Source organism: Alosa pseudoharengus, unplaced genomic scaffold (genome assembly GCF_046254945.1).
Source record: "Alosa pseudoharengus isolate Yale_2024_CS ecotype anadromous, Long Island Sound unplaced genomic scaffold, YU_APseudo_1.1 YU_APseudo_1.1_scf_8, whole genome shotgun sequence".
Lineage (NCBI taxonomy): Eukaryota > Metazoa > Chordata > Actinopteri > Clupeiformes > Clupeidae > Alosa > Alosa pseudoharengus.
The window spans coordinates 33,167,562-33,193,466 of record NW_027468870.1 but is presented as its reverse complement, the minus strand read 5'-3'; the positions used below and the strand labels follow the sequence as shown (position 1 = coordinate 33,193,466).

The 25,905-nt window shown below is 42.2% G+C and overlaps 2 protein-coding genes across 3 annotated transcripts; one reads left to right on the top strand and one right to left on the bottom strand.

Moving 5' to 3' along the window:
• Positions 1-1,546: 1,546 nt before the first annotated feature.
• Positions 1,547-12,483, top strand: gusb (glucuronidase, beta). Of its 2 annotated transcripts, none has more exons than XM_076274767.1 (12): positions 1,547-1,821; positions 2,446-2,631; positions 2,801-2,982; positions 3,266-3,408; positions 4,660-4,847; positions 6,146-6,301; positions 6,654-6,832; positions 7,071-7,217; positions 9,287-9,371; positions 9,576-9,752; positions 9,982-10,117; positions 11,087-12,483. In XM_076274767.1, exons 1-12 carry the CDS (start codon positions 1,615-1,617, stop codon positions 11,233-11,235), a joined length of 1,935 nt encoding a protein of 644 aa, XP_076130882.1. In that variant the 5' UTR covers positions 1,547-1,614; the 3' UTR covers positions 11,236-12,483. The 2 variants fall into 2 exon arrangements, with proteins under 2 accessions (XP_076130882.1, XP_076130881.1); XM_076274766.1 differs by having other exon boundaries at positions 9,287-9,386.
• A 1,526-nt stretch (positions 12,484-14,009) lies between these two features.
• vkorc1l1 (vitamin K epoxide reductase complex, subunit 1-like 1) lies at positions 14,010-24,591 on the bottom strand. The gene is made up of 3 exons (XM_076274768.1): positions 24,365-24,591; positions 19,020-19,129; positions 14,010-16,264 (listed from the first exon to the last, which is right to left on the bottom strand). Exons 1-3 carry the CDS (start codon positions 24,553-24,555, stop codon positions 16,038-16,040), a joined length of 528 nt encoding a protein of 175 aa, XP_076130883.1. The 5' UTR covers positions 24,556-24,591; the 3' UTR covers positions 14,010-16,037.
• Positions 24,592-25,905: the final 1,314 nt, after the last annotated feature.

The window sequence follows — 25,905 nt, the reverse complement described above, 5'->3', positions numbered from 1 at the left end:
GCTTACTGGCTGAGGCTGACTGTTCTTCACCTGTGTCTGTAGTAGCCTAGGCTACTTGCCAAAGACATGTGCACTGGACTGGATTCCCTTCAATATTTTTTTCAAAGTTAGACTAAGCTATTTAAATATTTTAATAGGCCTACTTTATATCATGTACTATGTGCATCTATTGTCCCATATGCAGCACAGCAAATTAAAGTTAATCCACGACTTTACATTTTGCATACCTATGCATACCTATATCTAAACCAACCAAAGCTTGACTGAAACATTGTAAAACCATTGACTTGTTTTAAATTAATTAAGAGACAGGTCCTCCTCAGATCCTGCTGGTTTCATCTGAAGCACGCACGTATTATGAACGCACGTTTTTTTTTTTTTTTTTATGTAGCCAGTCGCCGACAGTAAAAAAAAATGCAGCTATATTTCACAACTTTTGCGAAGTAGGCCTACTGGGAAAGGCTGGCAAACAAGCTGTTGACAGATATTACAGGTATTATAACTTAGACAGATATTTTCTTCCCTAGGCTAGGCCAGCAACACACGCTGGAAAGATGCAAACAGATCAACTTAACATATTTCCTCCTGATTGCGAAAACGTTTGTTTTCTTTTTCTGTCAGTCCGTGGTTCCTTCCTTCGCAGCAAATTATCAGACGAGTGACAGAATCACTGCGCATAATTTGACCAGCAGTCTTCACGTCCATAGTTTGTGAAACCATGATGCCCAGCGCAACTCCAAAAAGGACAAATATGCGTCCGGCTTATGGCTGCGCCGGACAGGGCTTTTAAAATCCATAGGCTATGTCCTGCCTAAATTCCAACGTATGGCCCTATCGCTAACTGGCTTACCAACTCTTTCTCCCGCTCATTCTACCTCACGTACAGTAGGCTACCTGCAATCTCTCAGGCCACGGCTACACCACGAAAACGTCAGGCATATTTGTACATATTATTACCGTTTTCACACCTTTAACCACACCAGTGAAAACATCTTCACTCTGTAACCACTACACTTTGCCTCCCGTTGCCTTATAGTCACTTATACAATTGCGTTTTAAATACACGAAAAACCGGATAGAGACATTTCACTCGCTCTTGCACTTGCTGGCGGTCCCATACGCAAATTTAATACCTCCCTTTCAAAAATTCAAGACATCCCATACAATTTAAGACTTTTTTAGGCCTTAAAAACCGAAAGTTGTATTTAAGACTTTTTAAGACTTTTTAAGGATCCGCGGGAACCCTGACAATATCCAGAATCCCAACAACTAGTTATTCCCATCAGGGGGAAAACCTTTCCTCTCAGTTTTGAGATACTCAGGTTGCTGTGAAAGATGTGATATCCATTCCAGTGTGAAAAACTCCACAATCTGCACATCTTCAATAGCCAAACAGCCCTGCATATAGATCCTCGCGCTAAGCATGGTAGGCATTTGCTTGACAACTCCTAATTTCGCTCTTTTGCTTGCTTCCTCGTTTTCGTGCATAATGTAACCATATGACCAAAATCATGTGACAAGAAATGCGGAAGTCATCAATACCGTTTGTATTTCAATGTGAACACAGTAGTAGTAGCAAGGGTGAAAGGGGGAACAGGAGACAACGAGTTGGAGATGAAACGAATTTGGCTTTCGAGCTTTCTCTGCATGTCATGTTTTTGGAATGTTGGCTACCCTCTGGAAAATGGAATGCTTTTCCCTCGTGAATCCCCTAGCCGCGAAATTAAAGAACTGAGCGGGATATGGGCATTCCGAGCTGATTTTTCGAAGGACAGGAATTTAGGATTTCAGAAAGCATGGTTTCAAAGTCCGTTGGTCGAGGTAAACTTCAATTGCTGTCGAAATGTGCATGATGTTCCGTGTGTTGATGAAAATGTATCATCCCTCTGTGGAAACAAATGTAGTATATTGTAACAATTTGGAATGGAACCAACCAAGATGCGCATGTTTACTCGACTCGGGCATTACATTTGAAATAGGCACAAGTAAGGAACAGGTTATTACTTCTAGAATGAGGATTGGTCACACGTTTTTGAACAGTAGGCTAGGCTACTTTATTTATATTAGGAAAACACCAGAGTGGCTTGTGTTCATGTCAACTTGTGACGGTGCAACATGTTTTGATTTCTTGTAGAAAGTATGACTGCCAAAGACAAGATCTATTTAGAGAATTGCGAGAGATTGGCTTGGGAGAAGTATCATTGAAAAGTATTTTAGAAGTAGGCCTAGGGTTAAGCGGGAGGGGAAAACGCTTTTTTTTTTACATTTTTAAAAGACACTGGACTAGCAGGATATAGTGCACTAAGGTGCTAGTCCCATAGGTGACAGCAATGCAACTTTTTGGATGCCCCGGCTGTCGTAAAACCCCGAAGAAGAAGAAGAACAACAACAACAAGCCTGACCTGAAAATAAACTCATAATGTTAAATCTGTCTCTGCTCTTCAGACTGGTCCAGTGATTGATATGCCCGTGCCTGCCAGCTACAATGATATTACCCAGGACGCCAAGCTCAGGGATTTCATAGGCTGGGTGTGGTATGAGAGAGAAGTGTGGATCCCAGGCAGCTGGCTGCAGGACATGGACCGCAGGATTGTGCTGAGAGTGGGAAGTGCTCACTATTACTCTGTGGTTGTAAGTACTGATCTCCCTGATGTTCAACCTCAGCTGTCTGCTGCTCTGTTCTGTCAGTGTCAGCTGAAGACTTTGCCACTCTTGAGGTTTTAAAATCCTCATGATAACATTTAATAGCACTCAGTGGCGTTATTTCTGTCCATTCCTGTTTTCCTGTGGAACATTTTAGTGGGTGAACGGGGTCAAGGTGACTGAACATGAGGGTGGCCATCTTCCTTTCGAAGCTGACATCGGCTCAGTCGCACGAAAGACTTCCGGAACACCATGCCGCATCACCATTGCTGTAAACAACACCCTGGACCTCCACACCTTACCACCAGGGTCCATCCAGCACATGAATGACCCCAAAAAGTAACCAGTCACCATATCTGTTCCACTGAACTATACAGGTGTTGGTTATATAATTAGAATATCATGAAAAAGTTGATTTATTTCAGTAATTCTGTTCAAAAAGTAGAGCTACAGTAGCTCTCTGTTTTGTTTGAAATGTCAACAGAAGTGACATTACCCAACTGTGCTTAGAGAACCTTTAAATGGGAATTAGTATGTTATTTAAGCAAGCAGAAACTTGTGATTTGGGGTTAACATGAGACTGAGCTTGTTTGTCTTTTTTAAATAACTTTTGCATGGACAGGTATCCAGAGGGGTATTTTATACAGAACACTAATTTTGACTTCTTCAACTATGCTGGCATACACCGCCCAGTCCTTCTCTACACTACACCTGCTGTGTACATTGATGATATCACAGTGCAGACATCCTATTCAGACAGCACAGGTACGATTGGTGATTCTTTCACAGCCTGAGCCTCACTGTTTTTCTGTATGTTCAGAGAGCTTAATGACTGTTCAGCTCATCTGGTAAAAGTAGAATGTCAGTAGATAAAAAAGATCATAACAATAACATTCAGAAATCAAGCCATCTGTGGGGTATACCAAAGTCCTTTTAGGCAAGTCCCTCCACTCAGCGGCCATATGGCAACGCTTTTTGGGCACTCATCGGGCATCCATCTCGGCATAAATGCGCGTGCGCAAGGCTTCGCGACACCAATCTACTGTAATCTTGCTCCAACAGCGAGATCACAACACATGATTGGCACGATGTCTTCACAACACACCACATTATTGGCTCAATGTATTCACAACACAGCACATGATTGGCTCAATGTATTCACATGTCAACGTTTTGCCACGGAAGGGGTGTGATATGCGTAGACAACTGCGTTACAAACTAAGCCCATGCATTTCTATGGAGGGTTTTTTTGAGTGCTGTGTCTCATTAGAAAGTCTCTGAGTATACTACAAATCTCGATTAGTGGGTTAGCGAGGTATGTTGCGCTCAAAGCCAGGGTATGCTGTGACACGAAAGTGGATCTGTTTTAGTGTCACTATATCACCATGGTATCTTATGCTGTCAACCAAACCTGGTCGGGAGGAGGTTATGTGCTATGTTATAGCTCAAATTGTGTAATCTACCGCCCACTGACCAATCAATTGTCTTAAAAACGAAGTTTTCTCACGTGTAGGATTCTGTCATATATCTTACAGGTGGAGCTCCGCCTCTAATAACATTTTGGATCTCGAATGCGCTTTAATAGTGCTGTGCATGCAAATATCCCACTATGGACGTGCATACCATACAACAACTGATGACAATTGATTTATTTGATGTTATAGCTTAAAAAATGACCAGTGTAGATTAAGCTGTCGCTCCTGAGGCGGTCTTGTGCGTCTCCACGTTTTACGATTGGCCAACGTCATCCCAACACCGAGAACGCGCACAGATCTGAGCTGAAAGCCTAGTTTGACAAATATAGCCTATCACATAACTGCTATCGTTGTATCACTTAACGTATACCCCTGAGTGAAGCCTCGATATGTCTACATAGCCTAGATATGTGTAACGTGCTTTGTAGTATACCCCACTGCAGTCCAACCTTGAATGTTTTACTAAAAGTTCTGTCAACATCCTGCTCTGCTATACTATAATATTTAGATGTTTTGTCTCTCCATGTGTTTTGTGTTTTAGGGATAATCAGTTATCAAGTGTCTGTACTGGGCAGTGGCCATGCCACAGTGAAGGTCTCCCTCACAGACAAGGATGGCAAATGTGTAGCTTCTTCTAATGGAGCCAGTGGTGTCCTCAAAGTGCTAAATGTCAACCTGTGGTGGCCCTACCTGATGCATGAAAATCCAGGATACATGTACTCTATGGAGGTAAGGAAGCTTGTATTGTATGGCCAGTTCCCTCTCAGTAGAGAGCTGTGTCTATTGAATCCTGGTGGACACACAACATACACATGAAAATTGAGGGTGAAGAAAAATGTGTGTGTGTCAGTCATTAATATCTTCCCTGGAAAAATGTACATTTAATACAGTTAGATAGGAGTACACTACCCAAGGACATTTACTGGGACATTTACACCAGGAGATGTCAGTCAAGAGCCAAGAATATCATCAGAGACCCAGTCATCCCAACAATAGCCTCATCTCTGTGCTACAGTCTGGATAACATTATCTCTGTCTGAAAGCCAGTACTGAGAGACTGGAAAAAACTTCTATCCGCATCTTGAATGAGGACTGTACCTAGAGCACATGACATGATGACAAAACCTCGATGCACTTAAAGGGACACCAGGCAAGCCTGATGCTTTTTCTCTACGAAACTCCCCCTCGCTCGTTCTGAAACTCTTTTCCTTTTTTTTGCATCTTCCGTCAAGGGTTTTCGCTGCTTCTTCGCCGGCTCTGCCATTATACACACGTTTGCAACAATCGCTAGCGTTTCATTAGCCTGCCTCTGTGCTGTGGATGCAGGATGTAAACTGATCCTGCTTCGGTCGGCGGGTACGATACACTGAACTTGCAAGCGGGATATTCTTCCTACAGGCAGTAGGGGCGGGCGAGAGAGTCTGCATTCGCCCTGTAATGAGTCATTTAACCATATACCGACTTACAAAGATGAGTAATTAACACGAAAACGTTGCCTGGTGTCCTTTTAAGTCATGCAGATCAGCTTGCATCACATAAGTATACTTATTTGACATTCATACATACATATCACAGTAACACTTATCGTTTATCATTTGTCTATTTCATTTTTATTTATATCTACATAATATACACACTGCACAGTCAATTAAGTCAGAGGACTGAGCATTTCACTACAACTTTTATTTTGTATAAATTTATGTGTCAAATAAATAACTTAAAGAAGGCTTAAATAAGTTAGTTTTATTAGAGAGCTCTCTGCATATAGCAGCTCTCTTACCTGATCATAGGTCTATCACTTGATCATTTGCTCTGGCTTTTCAAAATCTACAAAGATTTCTTCAGATAGTTACACCGGTTTGGCACATGCACAGCACATTCCACCCTCTCCCTCTCTGGCCTATCGTAGCCACCTTCTTGATAAATACAGTGTCCCACGCCTGCAGCTTGTGTGCCGTGCTCAGTTCTATTGTACATTCTACTGTAGACTATCCTCAGGTAAGTCACGAGTTGTTCCTGTTTTTCAGGTACAGGTGTTGGCAGAAACCAAAAATGGTGTTAAAGAGGAGGATGTGTACACTCTACCGGTTGGCATCCGCACGGTCCAAGTCACCAATACCCAGTTCCTCATCAACAACAAACCCTTTTACTTCCACGGAGTGAACAAGCACGAGGACTCAGATGTAAGTACCAGCAGAGGGCAGCACTGTCCCACTCTCTGAATCCTTACAGTGTTCATTAATATGAGGCATTGCCACTCTCTACCACTGAAGAAGTGTGGCACAACTACAGTGTAATATAGCTTTGTTTTGAAAACTGTTAGTCTGCATCAAAATGGCTTGTATTCCAATATTGCCTGTAGTTATAAGTGTATAATGTTTAGGTAATATTTTGGAACAAGTGCCCAATTACGTTAATTCATTTGGAGCCAGATAATAGGAAAGTTCACCGCAGTGGTGTTATTCCTCTGGAGCATCCTGTGTCTTTATTGGCGGTTTGTTTGTACATGCTTTTGTTCTGCTCTGTTCTGGACAGATCCGAGGGAAGGGTCTGGATTTGCCTCTCGTTGTGAAGGATTTTAACCTGCTCAAGTGGCTTGGTGCCAACTCCTTCCGTACCAGCCACTACCCCTACGCTGAGGAGATCCTTCAGATGTGTGACCGCCATGGCATCGTTGTCATAGATGAGTGCCCAGGAGTGGGCATCAAGGACATGTATGTCCGTTATGTTCTCTTTACTGAATTTTTGATGATAATGATGGGAGTGGGGGGGGGGGCATTTTGCTGTGGCGCAACTGGCTACAGTGCCCATACCACATTCTTTTTTCACCTCACGTTTCTGTGTATTTAATATCTGCCTGCAATGTGTATATGGACTTCTCAGTGTTGTCTTTCTTGATTGAGGTCGTATGGGGAATAACCCCTTTACCTTTGGCATGTGTGTCATCCTCAGACGCAGTTTTGATAACACCTCTCTGGCCCATCACCTGGTTGTCATGGACGAGCTGGTGCAGAGAGACAAAAACCACCCCTCTGTGGTCATGTGGTCTGTAGCCAATGAGCCGGCAGCTGAGATGCCCCCAGCTGGATACTACTTCAAGTGAGTAAGCTTTGTGTGTGTGTGTGTGTGGGTGGGGGGAGAAGGAATGAAGGAATGTGGTCTGAGCAGAATAGCACACCTGAAGCTTTTCATTTGAGAGTCATGAACAGGTGTAACCTACATACTATAAACTAGACAGCATCAATTTGCTCCCAGGAGTTTGGAGTTGGATGTGGCTCAAGTCCTCCACGGAGATGTTCCTTGCTCACAAGCTGAACAAGCTCAGCTGAACAAAAATGGCTCTAGGTGTCCCTTTGGCCGGTTCTATCACCACAGCCACTCAGAATCAGCCAATGCTGCATACACATCCCCTGTGACAAACACATAACAGAATGGCAGAGATAACTCCACGTCCTTAGTAGTTACTCTGTCCTCCAAGGAGATAGCAAACATGGCCACACCCACGATTAGGTGAAAACACCACCACATGTTAAAACAATTCAAAACATGCAAGCTCAGTCCTAATAGCTCTTGCAAGTACATGTTTTACAGGAGCACTGACTGGCAGGGACGGACTGGGACTAAAATTCAGCTATGAGGTCTTCTAGGTCCGGACCTCTATCATTTTTTAAGAGCTAAAAATAAGTTTTGAAGCTAAATATTAACCTGAACAAAAAAAATCAGCAGTTGAAAACCCTGTGGCAAGTGCATTCTTAATTCAGTTTTGTGTTACCTGTATCAGTGTCTGCTGACCTGGGATGGACTGGGACTAAAATAAAGGCCCTGGACTTTCTTCCAATTAAGCCCACTATTCACTCACACACACATCATAATCCAGTCTCTCAATATTATTATGCCAGTGAAAGTATGACATTTAAAATAGTCAGTTAGATTTGACAAAACTGATTATTATTGATTGACTGATTATTATTTTACCTTCATTTGTATAAGTAGCCTAAACCAACAGGGATGTCATAATAAATGGGGGGTCTATCAATAAATGGCCTTGAGCATCTGTTAATCTTTTTAAGATTAACAGACATTGCACATACATACAAAGCCTTCAACTTGGTCAGGTTGGTGCATAGTACAGTATATTATCAAGATGTGTATGGACCTAGGTTTAGAGCTATTCCTTGCGTACGTAGTAGTTGTGATCGCAAATGTCTAGACAAGTAGACAATACTCATTGTCAAATAACTCATTCCTTGTCATTTTGTAATGAAGCAACAACCTCTGTTTTGCACAAGGGCAAAAAAACTGCACCCACCATTACCACTAAACATGCAAATGTGTAGTCTTTGAGGGTCAGGGACATGGGAACCAATTTCTGTGAGTGAACTGCGTTGAAACAGCTGATGTGTGCATGGCATCTATCGCGCACATGAGCGCACCCAGACCTGGACCCTTAACATCATCAGGTCGGACTTACACATACACAGGGATTTGGGGGTTTCTCCCCCAAGAAAAAAGGTTTAAATTTCTGGTTGCTAAACACACCATCTTAACGTAGTTTGAGACAGACAGAAAAACTAAAGCCTGGCTTGTCTTTTGTATGACTCACATCAGCATCTCACTGCTTGACTGAAAAACATATAGGCTACCGAACAGGGACATCGCCATAGGTTACTTCAGTCGAGAGTTGGCAACCTTGGTGACGCTGTAGCATTTCCATTGTCCCTTGTGCCTATCCTGCTATTTAAAACGCGATGGCACAAATGTTGCTAGTTTTTTGAATGAGAATGATAACTGATAGACATAGGCTACGGATAGGCATAAGTGAAGCATATTTATTTGGAAAGCTAGACACGGACTAGGCTACTTGGTTGATGAAGTGTATTGAGCTAGGCCGATGGCGGTTGGATGGACGGCCATTCTCGACTTTTCCAGAATGTCCAGTTTGCCAGTCCACCCCTGCTGATCGGCCTCATTCCTTTGTTTTAACAGCAAACCAGTGTTTCTACTTAGTGTTTCAGTAATATATTGTAGCATGTATATTTTAGGCTTACAGACATTATGTACATATTGGTTTATAAGTAGAGATGGGAGTTTATACCAGATGGTCAGTTTAAACAGGTGGGTTATATTACTCATAGGACATAATTTCTGATCTTTTCCCTCTTTTTCAGGACACTGGTATCTCACACAAAGTCCTTGGACCCAACGCGACCAGTGACGTTTGTGACCGACAGTAACTATGCCAGGGACAAAGGAGTAAGACTCTCGGCTGTATGAGCTATTCATTGGTTTGCTGTGGCTCACTAGCCTCTCCCATTTAATACAGTTTCAGGGGGAAAAAAAAAATTCAGAATAGATGAGCTTCTACTCATATTTCCTGTTTGCAATATCCTGATGAAGTCTGGCACAATTACGCCCAAATCTGTCCCATATTAAATATTTGCCCCCTCTGATGTACAGGCACCCTATGTGGACGTGGTGTGTGTGAACAGCTATTTCTCCTGGTATCATGACCCTGGCCACTTCGAGGTCATCTCCATCCAGCTGAACACCCAGTTTGAGAACTGGTACGGAATGTACCAGAAGCCCATCATTCAGAGCGAATACGGGGCGGACGCCGTACCTGGACTGCACAACGTAAGTAGTGGGAATCTCTTGGATGTGTTGCCCCCTTATCTCAGTGTGGATGTACCATGTGTCCACCATATCTATAGATAGCTATGCTATAGATAGATAGCTAGATTATGTCTATGGCTCCCATGGCACTACAGAAAGAGACTTGACACCACATTTGAGGGCTGAAATATTGAGTGCACTGACAAAATAAGCATTAAAAATGGAAAGTGATCTGTAATGTTTTTTGCAGGATCCTCCTATGATGTTCACAGAAGAGTACCAGAAAATAGTCCTACAAAATTACCACAATGTGTTTGACCAGAAAAGGAAGAAATATGTCATCGGCGAGCTCATTTGGAATTTTGCGGATTTTATGACGGCACAAAGTAAGGACCCATTTTGCCCTTTTCATCCTCTGCCCCATTTCATAGGAAATGTCGTTTTACCAACTAAATGAAATCACAATCATGCATAAAGCTATCAGTCTTGGCTACAATGAATGAGCCCTTATATGTGCTACTGCTGGAATGTAGGCCAGCGCCAGGTATGGAAATCTCTGGGCTGTCTCCTGCGAGGGCAGCTTGAGTGGGGGTGGCAGGCTGGCAGGGTACATCTTTACCAGCTGAGCTTGTGAGCATGCCCAGCCCTATCCCCTTGCACCACCACTATCGCTATATGAGTCTGTCAGTGCAGCATTCCATAGGTGTTTCCATCATGGGACGCCAAGGTGATGGCTGTCGTGAAGGGCCTCATGCGACCCCTGTCTTGCCTGACATGACCATGTGTCATACGATGGCTTGAAATGGTGATGCTTCAGATTAAGTCCCATGTGGACAAATTTGGCTCTCAGGCAAAAATGTCACCTGCAAACTGAGGACATCATTCACTGAGGCACTTCTTTGTTTGGATTAGCACACAGCTCTTTGTAGTTCTTCCTTCACAATCACAAGGCATTGCATTGGTTTGCACATTTCAAAGTCGGTTAACTGTCTAATGGTCCCCGTCCACGTCCCACGTCCTCGTGCTTGACATGCTGTAGTGTACACATCTGGTTCTTGAGAGATTGCCATGACAAATGAAGCTCGTAGGCTCCTGCAACATGTCCACAAAGTGGGAGACTTGGAACGCCTGATTTGCGGGCAGTGGAATTTACAGCAGAGGCTTACAGAGGCAACTCCCGGCTCCAGCTTGGTCATGCCAGTCTTAGGTCACAGAAATCACCCTCCACCGAATGCCACAGATTCCTCCCCTCAAGGCAAATTTAGGTCTTAGGTTGTCTGCCTTCCTTCTCTCCAACTTTATCTTTAGCCTTGTGCCAAACAACACAAGTAACCCTCTCCTCTTTCCTTTCCTAGCCATCACTCGTGTTGTGGGGAACAAAAAGGGCGTCTTCACACGTCAGAGGCAACCCAAAGCTGCAGCCTACCTCCTGCGGGACCGCTATTGGAGAATAGCCAATGAGACGGGCATCCTTCCGGTCTGGGCTAAGTACCCCTGCTCTTAACGCGAGGCCTAGACTCGACTGTGGGCACAGTGAAATGGAGGCATACAACTACCAAAGTGCCTTACAAGAATTTTTTTTTTGTTGCTATACTTAAACGTGAATCTACATCAGAGCTGGAATTATATTGTTGTTTGTATAGTCCCAGTAATGCCTGAGAATTGTATTTCAGTTCATCACAGGTGGCTTTCGACATCAGGTGAATCAGGCTTTTGTTTTATTTGTTTTTGTTTACCACTCATTTGAGTGCTTGGATTGTGGGGGAAACACACATGCGCACACACAACACAGAATTGCTTGCGTGGTGAAAAAAGGTGACATTTTTGTGTGAAAAAATACTTCCATGGATTCATCATTTCATTTAATTTACCCATTTTATACATTTCATGTCTTTTATATGGTTGTGGCAGCATTTATTTCGACTGCAACACTGAAGTCACTTTGTTTTTATTGCTGACAAGCATACCAGTTATCAGTGTCCCTCCTTTGAAACACAGTCCATCAATTCACCCTTTGTGTTGAGAACATTCCAAACATCCATGACATTCCACCTGCTTTTACCTTGTACCAATATACACTGAAATTGTTGAACTAACTGCAGCCTCTGTGCTTACAGAGTAAAAGCCCTTTAAACATTGTATGAAAATGCACTGGTTGCAAGGACTAGTCACATCACCTTTTACATACATGTCTAAGTTATTCTAAATCTTGCCCTTGAGATGGAAAAACAAGATGCTGTGATGTCCCTCAACCAGTAACGTTATGTGCAGCTGGCCTGTCCTGTACTTTGGGTTGTCCTGTCCAAATGGCGTGAAGCACTTGAATGTAAATGTGACACCCTTGCCTGCCTATATGTTCCCAGAGGAGATAAATTATGTGCCCCCACTGTACTGTAACTATAAGTAGCAGAGCTACCATAAAGATGTCCGAGTCATGACCAGGTTGAGTTAAGTACAGGCCGTCTCCATTTAGTGCAGAATACCAGCAGGTTGAGGTGACCCTATGCTGCCAAACCATTACATTTGTGTCTAATGGTTAATTCTGTATTCTACGCATAATAACTATTGCAGAAGAGATCACATTGTGTAATTGGTATACTCTGCAGGCTTCCCCCTTTCTATGCCGGACAATGATCCATGAGAATTGTATGCCATTTTTAAATAAATTCAGAGTACATGTGTGTACTGTCTTAGTCATGCTTGAAGAATATAGAATGTTATTTTTCTATATCAATAAAATTTGAAAAAATGATTGTGGTTTTGGAAGCTAATGACTAAAGTAGCATTCAAGAAAACTAATGCACACACTGGATTAGAAAGAAAACTATACTATATATAGTGTATAGATACTATATATAGTCCACATACTGGACTGTCCACCTCAACAGCAACAGACAAAAGAGGGAGCAGAGGTCTTATTTTTCTGAGGGAATGTTTTAATGGTAGACCATTTCCACACAACAATGAGATGATTATTTTTTTATAGTTCACTGAAGTGTATTCTCTCCAAATTGCTCTTCAAACAGTTAAGAAGGTGGATTTTATCCGATTGTTTTTCTGCACTGTTCTCCTGTTCTTGTAACACTTTTCCATGTAAGAAAATACAGCATTTATTTTCTTAAACTTATATTTGGCAAATACAGAAGCAAACCTAAACACAGTTTTCCTCCAAAATAAAAAGAAACCCTTTATTTTTAAAAAGTGACAATCAACGATGGCAAGGGACCCCAGACTTCCAATCCTTGTTTTTTGTTTTGTTTGCTAAAATAACCTATAATGTTACCAGTCTAGACAGCTAAAGGGCTAGATTTCACAACACAGCCCCATCACATTGAAAGAAAAACTCACTAGCCTGACAAGACATAAGGAATCAACTTTTCACAGATATTGGGATACAAGGTATCAATAGTCAACAAAATATGCTACCTCTAAATCAGATGAAAATGTGAGGAAAATAAAAAACATGGTATGTGGGAAAACAGAAAAACACAGCAACTAGTGTAACGCCAGACAATGTTTATTTTACGTCTTTTATTGGTTGTTTTTTTTTTGGTGGGCCTCTGCTAACGGACATCCAATACGCATGTTACATTACACATCTGTAAAATGACCTCCAATCTCATCTGCACATACCTTCTCCAAGGCAAGCAGGAGTGCCTATTCCTGTCAGCTGGACCAACAAGGCTGTGCTGCAGCTCTGACCTGGCCAAGTGGACATACAGAAGGCACTTCTAGTGGACATCATGACTGCAGCAACTCTTTTGCTTGCTAAATTTTGAGGTTCACATTGTGAGCTACATATGAACACAACACCTCTCAGGTCGGGTTTTGCCTGAATTTAAAAGTTATTTTGATCTGATTTAGCCATTTTTTTGGATGCCATGAAGACAGGTTTTTGCTAATTGTAGTGTCTTCATAATTAAAAGTGTATTTGTCATTCGGAGCAGTCAAGAAGCAGTAATATGCTGAGGGTTCTCACAGGACTCGGACGAAAAGGCAACAAGTCCATGCTCTTTATGCTCAGGCCCATGGTAGCAGTTTCTTTGACACATGCTGATAAGCTGTAATCATGAGTAATGGTCTGCCTTTAAAAGGTGTTATTAAACGTGTGGACATACAAGATCTGCAACATTCTCTTTCCAGCGTTTCTAGTGCAGATAAAAACTTTTCTCAAAGATCAACTTAAAACAATAAAGTCGAGCGGAACACGCAGCAATCGGTCATTGACTAATCTCTCTGGCTAGTCCTTTCAACCATAGGTGAATGGAAAAAGCTGTATTTTAGCACAAAGAGACAGACTTTATTCACCAGGAATTTCACATGGATTTACAGTGAGAAACCCCTGACCAAAAAGACAACTGTGAAAAAAAAATGAATGTGCACATCTTTTTTGACACCCAATTCAGAAGCAGTAATACACATGAACACTGACATCCGCGCTCTGCTGTGTGGGACACCAATTGGCCAACTAGAACCAATCCAACAGTTATTAGTGAGATTGATCTAGGACACAAAACACAGACAAGTAAATGTTACGCCGCTTGCTCCTGATATCATGCCCTCTGGTAGGAAGGCGAGCACATCTCGTTTACCATGATAGACCATCAACCAGTAACAAGGCGCTATGATATCTAAAAGCTGTTTCTGCTGGCATCTTCTGTAGCTACTCCTAAAAGCTTGGGATGTTATCAAATGGGGACAATACTGAGAGGTAGTGGCTAGGGCACCGGGCATTGTGGGTAATGTTGTTTCAAATTCAAAAACACAGCAAAACACATTAGACCACTATGGGAGGGATCTAGACCTTGATTACAGCAGTGAAAACATACTCATAACATCTAATAAATTACTGAAGCTAGTATGACATGTTGCATACAAAATAAAAAGTTTAGAGCTGTTTACTGTCGTATCCTTTTACCATATCCTCACCATCCGTCAGCAGGTTATTCAAATGCACACTTGGAGACCGTTAAGGGGGATGTGTAGTAGTTGTGGTGTACGCTTTCAATGTTAACCACTTTAAGAAACAATGTAAAGTACAGTATTACAAAAAATGCAAGAGGTCATGAAACAGTGACTGTGCGGAAAGTGAATAATGGGGAGAAGACGAAGTGAAGGTATTTTCACATCAAGGTTCTGTTAGGCACATAAGTCTAATGGTTCTCCTCCTGTGTGTCAGGAATGCTTGGAACAAAAAATATTTACAAGGTTTCAGAAAGAAATACAGACGAAGGCGCTATTCTGGAGAGTAGGCTTAGGAGAAGAAAGGGGTCAGGGAAAGGGAGAAAGAGACAGAGGGGAAAGAAACTCTGGTCCTGAAGACTGGAGGAAAGACTCAAATAGAGGTTGTTCAGATCATGTCAAACCTCAAGTGGTAGGTGTTCTGAACGCATCCAAGCGACAGTATACCTGTTTGCTCACCGTGAGGGACTCACTTAGTGCATGCACATAATCACACCTGTTCACCCAGATGACTTCACAATGCTTCTCCTTAGTTCGGATTTTTTTTGTTCTTTTTTTATCCTTTACATCTGTTTTATCCTTTACACTAAAACACAATCTAGCTTGGAATATTGCTCAGCAGCTATTTACAGATTGCAAAAAAAACAACAAAAAAACAAAAAAAATAACAAAAGAAAAAAGGACAAGGGAACCGATGAACACACAAGGTCTCACATTCTCCCATGTTTTTAAAATTAGTGGTCCTCCTCGGAAAAAAAAAATCACTGTAAACATAAGAAATTACATTTTTTGTTGATGTTAATCCTTATTATATCTTGTTGTGGAATCATATCAGAGAACTGTACAGTAACCTCATGATCATGCATGTTTATTTTTGTTGAACCCATAATTAGTCTTCTCTCAGTACAGTTTGGGAAACTGGGAGCAGGACTGTCCCCTTGGTTTCAAGTAATCGCCACGCCTCGTCCTGTTGCACCGATGTCTCTCGCTTCTCTTGGCCTCGACTTTCTCTTCAGTCGCAGGAGGTCATCCATGATCAGTACTGGAGATTCTGCAAGTGCTTATTTTTGTTTTTCTTTTCTTCTTCTTTTAACCCCATCCCTTATATGAGTATTCGTTTTGGGTAGAGTAAGGGAATCTAACAAAGCGAATATGGACAAATAGATATTTTTTCCGTTTTTAAATCCTTCCTTTGTTTTTGCGACTTGTGATCTCTGGCCCCTAATTTTTCACAATTTTTTTTTAGACACAGAATGAACATTGTATGGAAGCAAGGTCTCCTGGTGGCAAGTCAAAAGTTCAGAGGTCACATTTTTTTTTTCCTTGTTTGTTGTTTTTTTCCTCTCAGTCCCGCTTGGCTTGAAGCTGTTGCTTCCAAGCCTCATTCAAGTAAACAAGTCGCTTATAGTTGAGGACAAAGAGAATGAAGTTCAGTGCATATGTGGTGACACAGATGACGCAGAAGTCCTTCAGAACGAAGTAGAGAATGTACCCCAGGTAGAGGGATCCCATCACCGAGGCGATGGACGTACTCATGAGGATCAGGGCTGCCATGGCACTCACCGTCATTCCTACACACACACACACACACACACACACACACACACACACATAAGGGGTCAGAGCCTTGGGAGTGCACACACACACTGCACCTGGTACCTATCATACTTGTGCACATGCACATGGCTTTATGCACGCACGCACGCACGCACTCTCTCTCACACACACACACTGCACTCAACATTGTTCAAACACACACTTGGGTAATCACAAAATGACACACAGAGACAGTACATGTGCACTTATTCACACACTGGCCAAGGACTACACTCAGCTTAAACGTGACGGGGGGGAATCTTAGTCACCGAAATATGACCGGCACTATTCACATATCCCCTAATCCCATCAACAACAAGAATAGGAAGTATAGGAAGCATCTTCATTCAATTAAAATAGGTCCGTTACCGTTCCCACCGACCAGCAGGGCCTGAAGGGTTTTTGTTTAGAGTTCATGAAGGAAAAAAGGAGAGGGGGGAGGAAATATAAATCTACAGTCAATTTCAACATGTTGCAAATGTTCGGGTCACCCTGCCAAGCAAATAAAAACCTAATGGATAAGGAATAATTCTTTAAGCTAATATTTTCCAAATCAAGTATGGGAACGTATGGTGACTATGTTTTTGACTGAACCCCCCTTAGCGACCTGGCATCAAACTCCAACTCCAGCTCCAGGCTGTACATCCTAAACAGGAAGTAGGGAAACTGCACCCGCGATCTAACCCGTTGAGCTGCTCCTTGAATAGAAGTGACAAGGATTATTGAGAGGGAACACAAGATGATATTTTACCTCAAGGTCCCTACAGTGTGAGCCTGGCTTATCTGGGTGTGCTCTGAGTCATATAAATAAAGATCAAATTCAGACATCTGACAGGGCAACACACACACACACAAGCACACACCCACACACACACCCGCACACACACAACCTGTCCTTTTCACACTGAAGCCAGGGATAGGGTACGGCGGTGCTGAAGGTTGCATCACGCCCATCCAGGTGTCCGCTCGCTCACTCGAGCTCTCTGGGCCCTCCACCAAGCCGCCCCCTCACTGATGTGTCAGCAGAGAGCGAGAGTGACCTTTTCCCCACTCCAGCGAGACACAGAGAGCCAGATGGGGGGGGGGGGGGGGGGGGGGGCTCCTCTGTCCGTCCTTCAAAGAGGGCTGTTTCCGTATAAAGGATATTTAACACACACATACACGTGTGCTGTTAGCTGGCTATTTATAGGGACGAGATTTCATTAAGGCAAGGGGGGACAGACAGAGTGCAGCTCTAACAAGGACAGCATGAGGCAGCACGTATGAAGTTTAACACAAGAGGCAACGGTTAAATGGCTGGACCTATACTCCAAACGGATCCAACGACCAATGCAACCTCGATCAGCCCATGATGATTCAAAGTGGAGCCATAAATGCTTTCAGATATATGGGTCTTAATCAGTTTCATCTCTATAGGCCCCACATACTGAATGCTTTTATGAAAGCAAATCATCAGGTTATATTTGTTATCATTCATTCATGCCTGATAAGGCCACCTGGGGAGAACTTGTATGGCTATCTTTGGGATCACATTTGAATGGCCATTTGACTCCCAATACTGTCCTGACAAACTTCATACCACATAGTTAGATATGGAAGAAAGCCTGTTTGGTATGAACGCTCATGTGAACGCACAGGTGCCAGAAACAGCACATAATAATTCCAGGGCAAAAGTACCTGGATATGGACAATGACCTGACTCAGCTTTAAAACTCATCCCTGCGGTGGGCTTCCAGTGGCCTAGTCAATGGTGTGCTCCAATGATGAACTCTCTGCCCACTGGGTTAATTGTGGACAGCAGTAGTCAGAACCCATATACGGTATCACCTGAGAACTAAGCGTTTGGGCGACCACTGAAATGTTCACATGCACGCATGTTGCACTGTGCCTGTTGCCACAGGTTGAGCTGTAGAGTACCTATCAATCTGACGTTGGACAGCTGCACGCAAGGTGCAAGATTCCTTGAAAGAGAACGCGTATTTATCTGAGAGACATGAACAGTTGTGGGCTCGAAGTTAAGAGCCGCTGTGTAAGCACATCTCAGATTACGCACCAACTTTTGAGCCTTCACCCACTGACCTGGAGACGACCACAATCCACCTCATAATAGAAAGGAGCAGCCAATGTTAAAAAATGAAATAAGATGCTTGGTGACACTTCAAAGAAACTGTTATTTAGCAAGTTGGGAGTTCTTTATATCAGAATTAAAGGCAAGGGTCAGAATCCAAAAAAAACAAGCAGCTCCCAGAGTTGCTTCACGTATGAAATGGGTTTTGACTATGCCATTTGTCGCCTCAAACGGTGTTTCATAGCAGGACGAGTCGACAAAATCTTCATTTCCCCCAGTTTTTCCACTCATCATGGCATCACAACACACAAGAAGGCCAGTAGTTGTGTGCTAGTGGGCCATCACATGTGTGGGCTGCAGTACTGTGGCTTTACAGCTGCTAATTGTCCACAGTAGCTTTCTGTATTAGTTTCACAGGCTTGGACACCAAGCCACCACGCCACTCTTGAAGAGCAGATTGACTAAACATATACTTTACACATACACGGCACATATATATTACACAAACACAGCACATTTTAACCAACAACTGGTTTGTGTGGGCAGTGGAACAGATGCAGACAAAGATCCTATGACTGATACATAATCGTACAAAAAACCCAACTACATTTCTGTCAAGAAAACTCTTAGCTACTGTTAACCTGGCGACAAGACATACTCACCAAGCAACAGCTGCAAGATGTAAAAGATGATTCCGTACACACTGTTTGGCTGGTTCATCGCGCTGTCATTTCCAAAGATGGAGCCCAAAAGCCCGAATCCTCGCCCCCATCTGGAACAGAGATCATAAATAACGAATATAAATAAATAAGAGTTGCGGGACAGCTCTGTTGGGGCTTTTTCATAGTGCAGACATATTCCACATGACACAGGGAAGATATATTTCATTTATGCAGGACACAATTATTAAATGCAAACGCAGAATAATGTGTGAAACCTGGGGCAATTCTGAGATTCTGTGGTTTAAAGGAGAAGTTTCCCTCTTTTGTAATTTTTTTTTCCAAAATAGCCTTGCCAAATTTCAATTTAAAACCTCAAGTCATTTTTTCTGTTCCACTGACACTTGAAAACAGACAACTGGTATCTCGTGTATCCAAAAGTATGTTGGGTGCTCTTGGACACGGGGGGTAAATAATACGCATGTAATGATTCTTCCTCTTTGTTTAAAACAAACAACAAAGAAAACCAACAAACACACAGAGAGCACAAAATAACCCCACCTACACGACCAAGAACTCATCCTATCACATCACACTATAAATCCTCTGTAACCTCTGGTAACTGAATAACCTTTGTTCCGCTGGGCCCTACAAGTCATGTTCTTGTAGAGTTCATCTGGCTTGGCCAGCTCTGCCTGTTCCAGTCAGCGAACAGAAGATAATCTACTACTCCGGCTGGAAGAGCCTGTGACGCAACCCCCGGGCCCTCGTTCGGTGGCTCCAGACCACTCCCCGCTTCCTCTCAGAAATCACGCCATTGAATTGTTAAGGGTGGACTTTGATCAACATGCTTTTAGGACCTGTCCTAAATCTGTATTAAAATGTGCAGTGAAGAGTGACTGAGTTAATATCTATAAAATATTGACAAAAACCTAAGACTTTTTCTGATTTACTGAAGCGGTCACAGCTCTTACGATCATTGGTTCAATTTTTCTTCTTCGGTGAAATCGAGACATTAACAATGCATGCAGAGGGTTACTGGGATTGAGGTATGGAACTACCGGACAGTTTATTACGCAAGATGTTATAGCCTGAGCTAGTTCCTATGTAATCTACCTAATAAAGTGATTAGACACATTCCAGTTGCATGGGTACTGCTGTATTGTGCCAAGCCATTCACATCTGATACATTGGATCAAAAGCAATGTGCTTGGTAATGTTTTGTAATTATATAATTCATAAGACAACCTGATGTCACCCCAGAGTGTAGCAGTGTAATTCACAGTTTCAAAAAGGTGCTACACAAAGACCACAATACCCCATGCTGACCCTTTTGTCAAAACATCTGATATACAGCTGAACCACCTCAGGGCATTGAAACCAACTCTCACTTCACTACTTTCGGGCCTCATTCGTTCAGCGTGGTTAAGGTCCCGAGGCACACTGATCTTTCTCTACAGGTGGGTGAACACAGCAGCTGGGCCAATTTGCATTTTCTTTATTTTAAAATAACTGACAAATGCATGCAGAATGATCTGTCTGAATGTGCAGAATCAACTGTCTGTGTCGGACACAACTGATTATGCAGTATATAAGTTATAAATGATCAGTGACAAACAGCTTTCTGTCTTTTCAGTTGCAAGGCATTTAGATGCTGTGAATTCAGAATTTCTCAGGGTTTAAATATACTCCAAAATGTCTTCGTTTATGCAGCACAGATATGAGTGTCTGAGATATGTGTCTACAGTACAAGTATACTAGTTTTGTGTCTCAGCAGCACATAAGCTTAATCACACTGTTTGAAACAACTTCTCAGCATTATGTGAATCTAATTACTCTTTCATTGAAAAACGTTCCTCCTTCATAAAATGTTTCAATCTCCCTAAATAGCAATAGCTTCCTTTAACTACCGTTGCTGGTAATCTAATAAGCTATGATCGATGAAGCATTCCCCCCTAGCATGCGGTGCACACACTAATTAACAGGGAATGCCGGCCTCATCAAGAGTTTCTCGATTGGAAATCAAGAAACTTATTGATAGTTGGAAATTTGTGCAGCTCAATACAGAAGGAAATCTCAGACTTTCTTCCCAAAGTAGCTGTCAAAAATTGCAGTCAACAAGTTGAAGTATTCGCTTACAACCCTCCTAAACTGGTGTAACTCTGGCAATATGAATAAATCCCGAACAGCCATCCCATTTGTGTGATGCTGCAATTAGGCCAATCCTTTATTTCTCCTACTTGAGATGTCATGACCTTGAATAGTTATTCAGTGTTTCCCACAGAATTGGATTCAATGTGTGGCGGTAGCTGACTTGGACAACGGGGGGGGGGATATTAAGATCGTCTTGGTAGTGTATAGGTCTAATTGAGTGCTTGTCACTTTAAGACTTCGTGAGGGAACCCTTGGAATTATGATTGTAACACACTTAAAAGGCTGCTGATGTGTGGATGATGCAATTCATAACGTTTTCTACATAGTTAAAATAAAGGTTCGTACTTCTCCTTGGGACAAGCACTTTTGAATTTTGGAAAACACTTTTCCATTTACATCGGGATTTTGCAAACATTCAGTGTCAGAGTCAATAAAATGAGCCCTTCAACGAAATTGACAAGCAGCTGTAAGTAGGCTAAGCATGCTAAGACATCCAAACAGTATTCTAATGTTAGCTTTGAGATACTGCTTGATTGCATAACTTAACTTAGTCTCCTCAATGTAGCCTACATGTGATAAGACCTTAGCAGAGTTAACTTCAATGCAGCAGTTTTGAACAAATTTGCGCAGCATGGTCACAATGCTAAGCGGATTTAATAGCAATTTAGCCAGACGTCTTCTATGCAATGCTTCTATGTGGCAACAACAATCCTTCAACAATCGTGAATATTTTGTTAAATGCACATGCAGAGGAGGGGCAGCGGGCTACGAGAGAGAGCGGGGCTGGGCAAGGAAAGGCTGCGTGCGTAAAAAGCACAGCTGCAAGGATTTGATCTTATATTTAATTTAAATTAAATTAAATTGAATTAAACATAGAATATTAATGTGTGGCGGCCGGTTTTGATTTAATGGCGCCCCGCCACAGATTAGTCAATGTATGGGAAACACTGTAATTTCACCAAATTACACAATTTCAGAGTGAATCAGGAAAAGCCATAGTATAGTGTGTGTCTGTAGTGTGTACTAGAACTCGGTGTTCCTTATTATGTCAAATTTGTCCATGCCTAAACCACTTGACTTAAGCGACCTTATGCAGTTTAAGTTAGTCTTACAACTGGACACAGTGTTTCCCATACATTGACCTATTTGTGGCGGCCCACCACAATATCAACTTTGACCACCACACAATGATTTTCCAGGTTGTACTAAATTGTGCTTAAATCTGGTTAGCATCATAACCACACTGTGCTAATTGTTAAAAACTGTTGTATTCAAGTTAATTCTGCAAAACCAACCACCACAAATGGAATTCAATTCTGTGGGAAACACTGGGACACCAACATTTTCTAGGTGCTGACGAGACTGGCTGTGACACAAGCCCAACTCACCACCATGGCTCCAAAACAGGAATGACAAATCCTTGAAAAGAAGAACTGTAACTGAATAGCTATGTTGTATTTTTTTTGGTTAGAGAAAAATGAGACTACCTCTTCCCTCTGAAGGAATAACCTCTTTCAACAGAACATTCTCCAGTTGGTACAACTCTTAACATAGTTACAGGCCGTCACATGATAAACTCTCCAGAGATTGTTGTGATCAATGCCCTCAGACTCTCTGGCTCTCTACAGAAGCATCCCAAAGACACAAATCACAGGACAAGGATACTGATTTACATGTTATACATAGATACAGATGATTTAATTTAATGTATCAAACTATTTACTGATTTTGTTCAATTTGGTGTGCTTCAGCATGTCTGTAATGATTACCTGTGTAAAAACCAGTAGCCTACTTTTAGAGTAAAATGATATCCCATAAAGTAGCCTATTTATTGTCATTATACAGAAGTCAAGGACAATTTCATTTCTGTTACAATAAAACAAATAGACCTTCATTTTTCACCTAAACTTGTAGGCCATCTCCATGATTTAACTCACATGACAGGCCCCTGAAGCTGAGTTTGCTTGAAAAAGAGTGAAAAGATCAGCAGAGTCTTCCTCATGACACTCACAAAAAAAGAACAGACTAACTAACTTTCAACATAACAAACTACAGCCACACATAGTTATTAGAAATTATTAAGGACATGCCTGCATGTGGCATTATCAAACACCCAAGTATGTTGTGTTATCGGAACAAATGTGGTCAGTGTGCTAGTAAATAGTAAGTTAAATTTTGATCCAAATGACAAGAAAAACATTTCGCAACAACCTTTTATCACAACCCCATAACCAAATCATGAATGTGAGAACCCAAAGACAGATTATGAACACTGTCAGACATTACACCTATAGCTAAGAAACAACAGGGTGACATTTCACATGTTCTTATATGAATGAAGTTACGAGTTAATCTATAGAGTGGGAGAGTGTGGAGACGACTGAAATGCACGATAAAAGTTGTCATTTTAGATCATGAAGTATGGTGCATTGGTCCTTACACGGCGTCATCACTCTCAAGCCACAGGCTCTGGAGGCTGACTGCGCCTTTCGCCGCCAATCATATGCATCGAATAACCTCAGGATCGTTTTCTCATAAACATAAACTACGACAGGCCGCAGTGAAATAAAACTCGTTTGGTTGGAAAGTAGGGGGGAGCGACAAATCAAAGATAACTGAATAAGCAAAGCGAAATACCTCAAGCTGTTCAACATGACATGGCTAACTTAGATTTGCTACCAGTTATCATAGCTAGCGATAGCTAACGTTAGTTATTAAACCACAATGAACTGGTGTTAGCCAGCTGAATGATCGGTTGATGACAAACGTATATTCAGATCAAGCATTGACAGTATTTCAAGGCATAATGGCAAAATAATGCCAGTTAAACAACATATCTAAGCTACCTTGCTGATATATATCCACTTAGCAGCTAGCTAGACTGTCAATTGGGCAAATAGCTAAAGTTAACTGGTTATGCTAGCTGCCTAGTAGCTAGCTATGCAAAATGAATGTTACTGTAAACATTTCATATCGTTTAATAAGTCAATAATGCACCAACTGATAAACACATCTGTCAGAAAATGAACGTCACCTTGCAAAACGCGTGCTGAAATGTATTAACCTGTATGCTTGTATGGTAAGTAATGTTAGCTACGACCAAAGACCGCTGTTTCAGTAAGCTAATAGCCAGCTAACGCTGCTAACTCACTTACAAATAGCGCCTCAGCCCATTGAATTGAACGTTACAGTACCTGGAGGTGAAGACTTTGGAACAGCTTATTGAGTTGCTCAAGTCGCATAGTGCCCGATAATTCGAGTCCTTTTCGTTTTCTCGTTCTACATGAAAGGCGTATAAAGATAACATAATGCCAAGTAGGCATACAAGGAACCTGACTATTCTTTCCCATCGAGGGGTGGACACTCTCAGGACGGGCGCCGCCATTTTTCCCGGCCTTGCTCTCACACGCAGCCTCCTACCATTGAGGGCTACGAGTTCTGCTACGTGTAAAAGCGTCAGGATGTGCAACTCCACCAGGGGCGTGTCACCCGTCTCGCCACCTCTCGTCCACTAGAGGCTAACTGTGCTTACATAACAAAAGTAGGAATTCCATATCATAGGCTCTCAAAGGTTTGACACAAATTATGAAGAATTTGACAAAGCGGTAGTCCCACACCCGCAATATTTTTGATAAAAGTGTTGTATTAAGTCCTTTTTAGCCTAGTGGGTGCTGAAAAATCACATTTGGGCTTCATTTGGCAAATCAAAATTATGTTGACCTTATGCAGGCTAGCCTATACACTGGCAGGCCTAACTCATCTTTGCCACCAGACAATTACCTCAGCCATACGGTTATAACCTAGTCTGTTCTCTATTTTGATAGGCACTTCAGATTCATTGTTTTAGACAGTATGTAGGTTTTACAGTGCTGACTGCTTGTGCTACTATACCATAAGCTAACAGACTGTAAAGCCTGGTAAGCCTGCATTCAGAGAGAGCACCTATATCTCTTATCATGGAAAAATTATGTAGGCCTAGACCAGGGTGATGATAAATACTCACTGGAAATTGTGCACCCCTCCTCTGGAATAATCTCTCTCCCTCCCTAAATTCGATTAGCAGACACCCTCCCTATTTTTAAGTCTAGACTTAAAACCTCTTTAGTGCTTCCAATAGTTAGGTATGGTGCAGTGTGTAACTTCAACCACCTCAGGTTTTTTTTGGAATGGACCACCCTGCTGTGTCGTTGTGTGGCTGGCACCCCAGTCATGCGTGCAATGGTGGTCACTGACCATACCTGCGCTGGTGCTGACTACTTTTCACTATTATGCTGCTATAGTATAGCGCTGTCATGGACTTTTCATGTGTCACGCCGTACAACCCCTCTTCTCTCCCGCTCCCTCTCAACTCTCCCTCCTACCTCTTCTCTCTGTCTTGCTGTTCAACTCCCTCTTCTCCCCCTTGCTCTCTCAACTCTCCCTCTCTTGCCTTTTCTCTCTTTAGTATAACACTATATACAGTAGTATCATATACTTCTTAATATTAACCATAATGCCTTATAATAATACTAACCCACTCTATATCTGTCTTCCTTCACCTTTACCTCACTTGTGAGGTAAACCATCAGCCATCCTTGTGTTTGGCCCTCATCGCACCTGAAGTCCCTAATTATCATGTACAGACCTTACTGCCATGTAACTGACCCTAGACAGATGGGTCAGGCCCTTGAGTCGTGGATCTGCTCGAGGTTTCTTCCTATGTATTTCCAATTCTAGGGAGTTTTTCCTAGCCCCT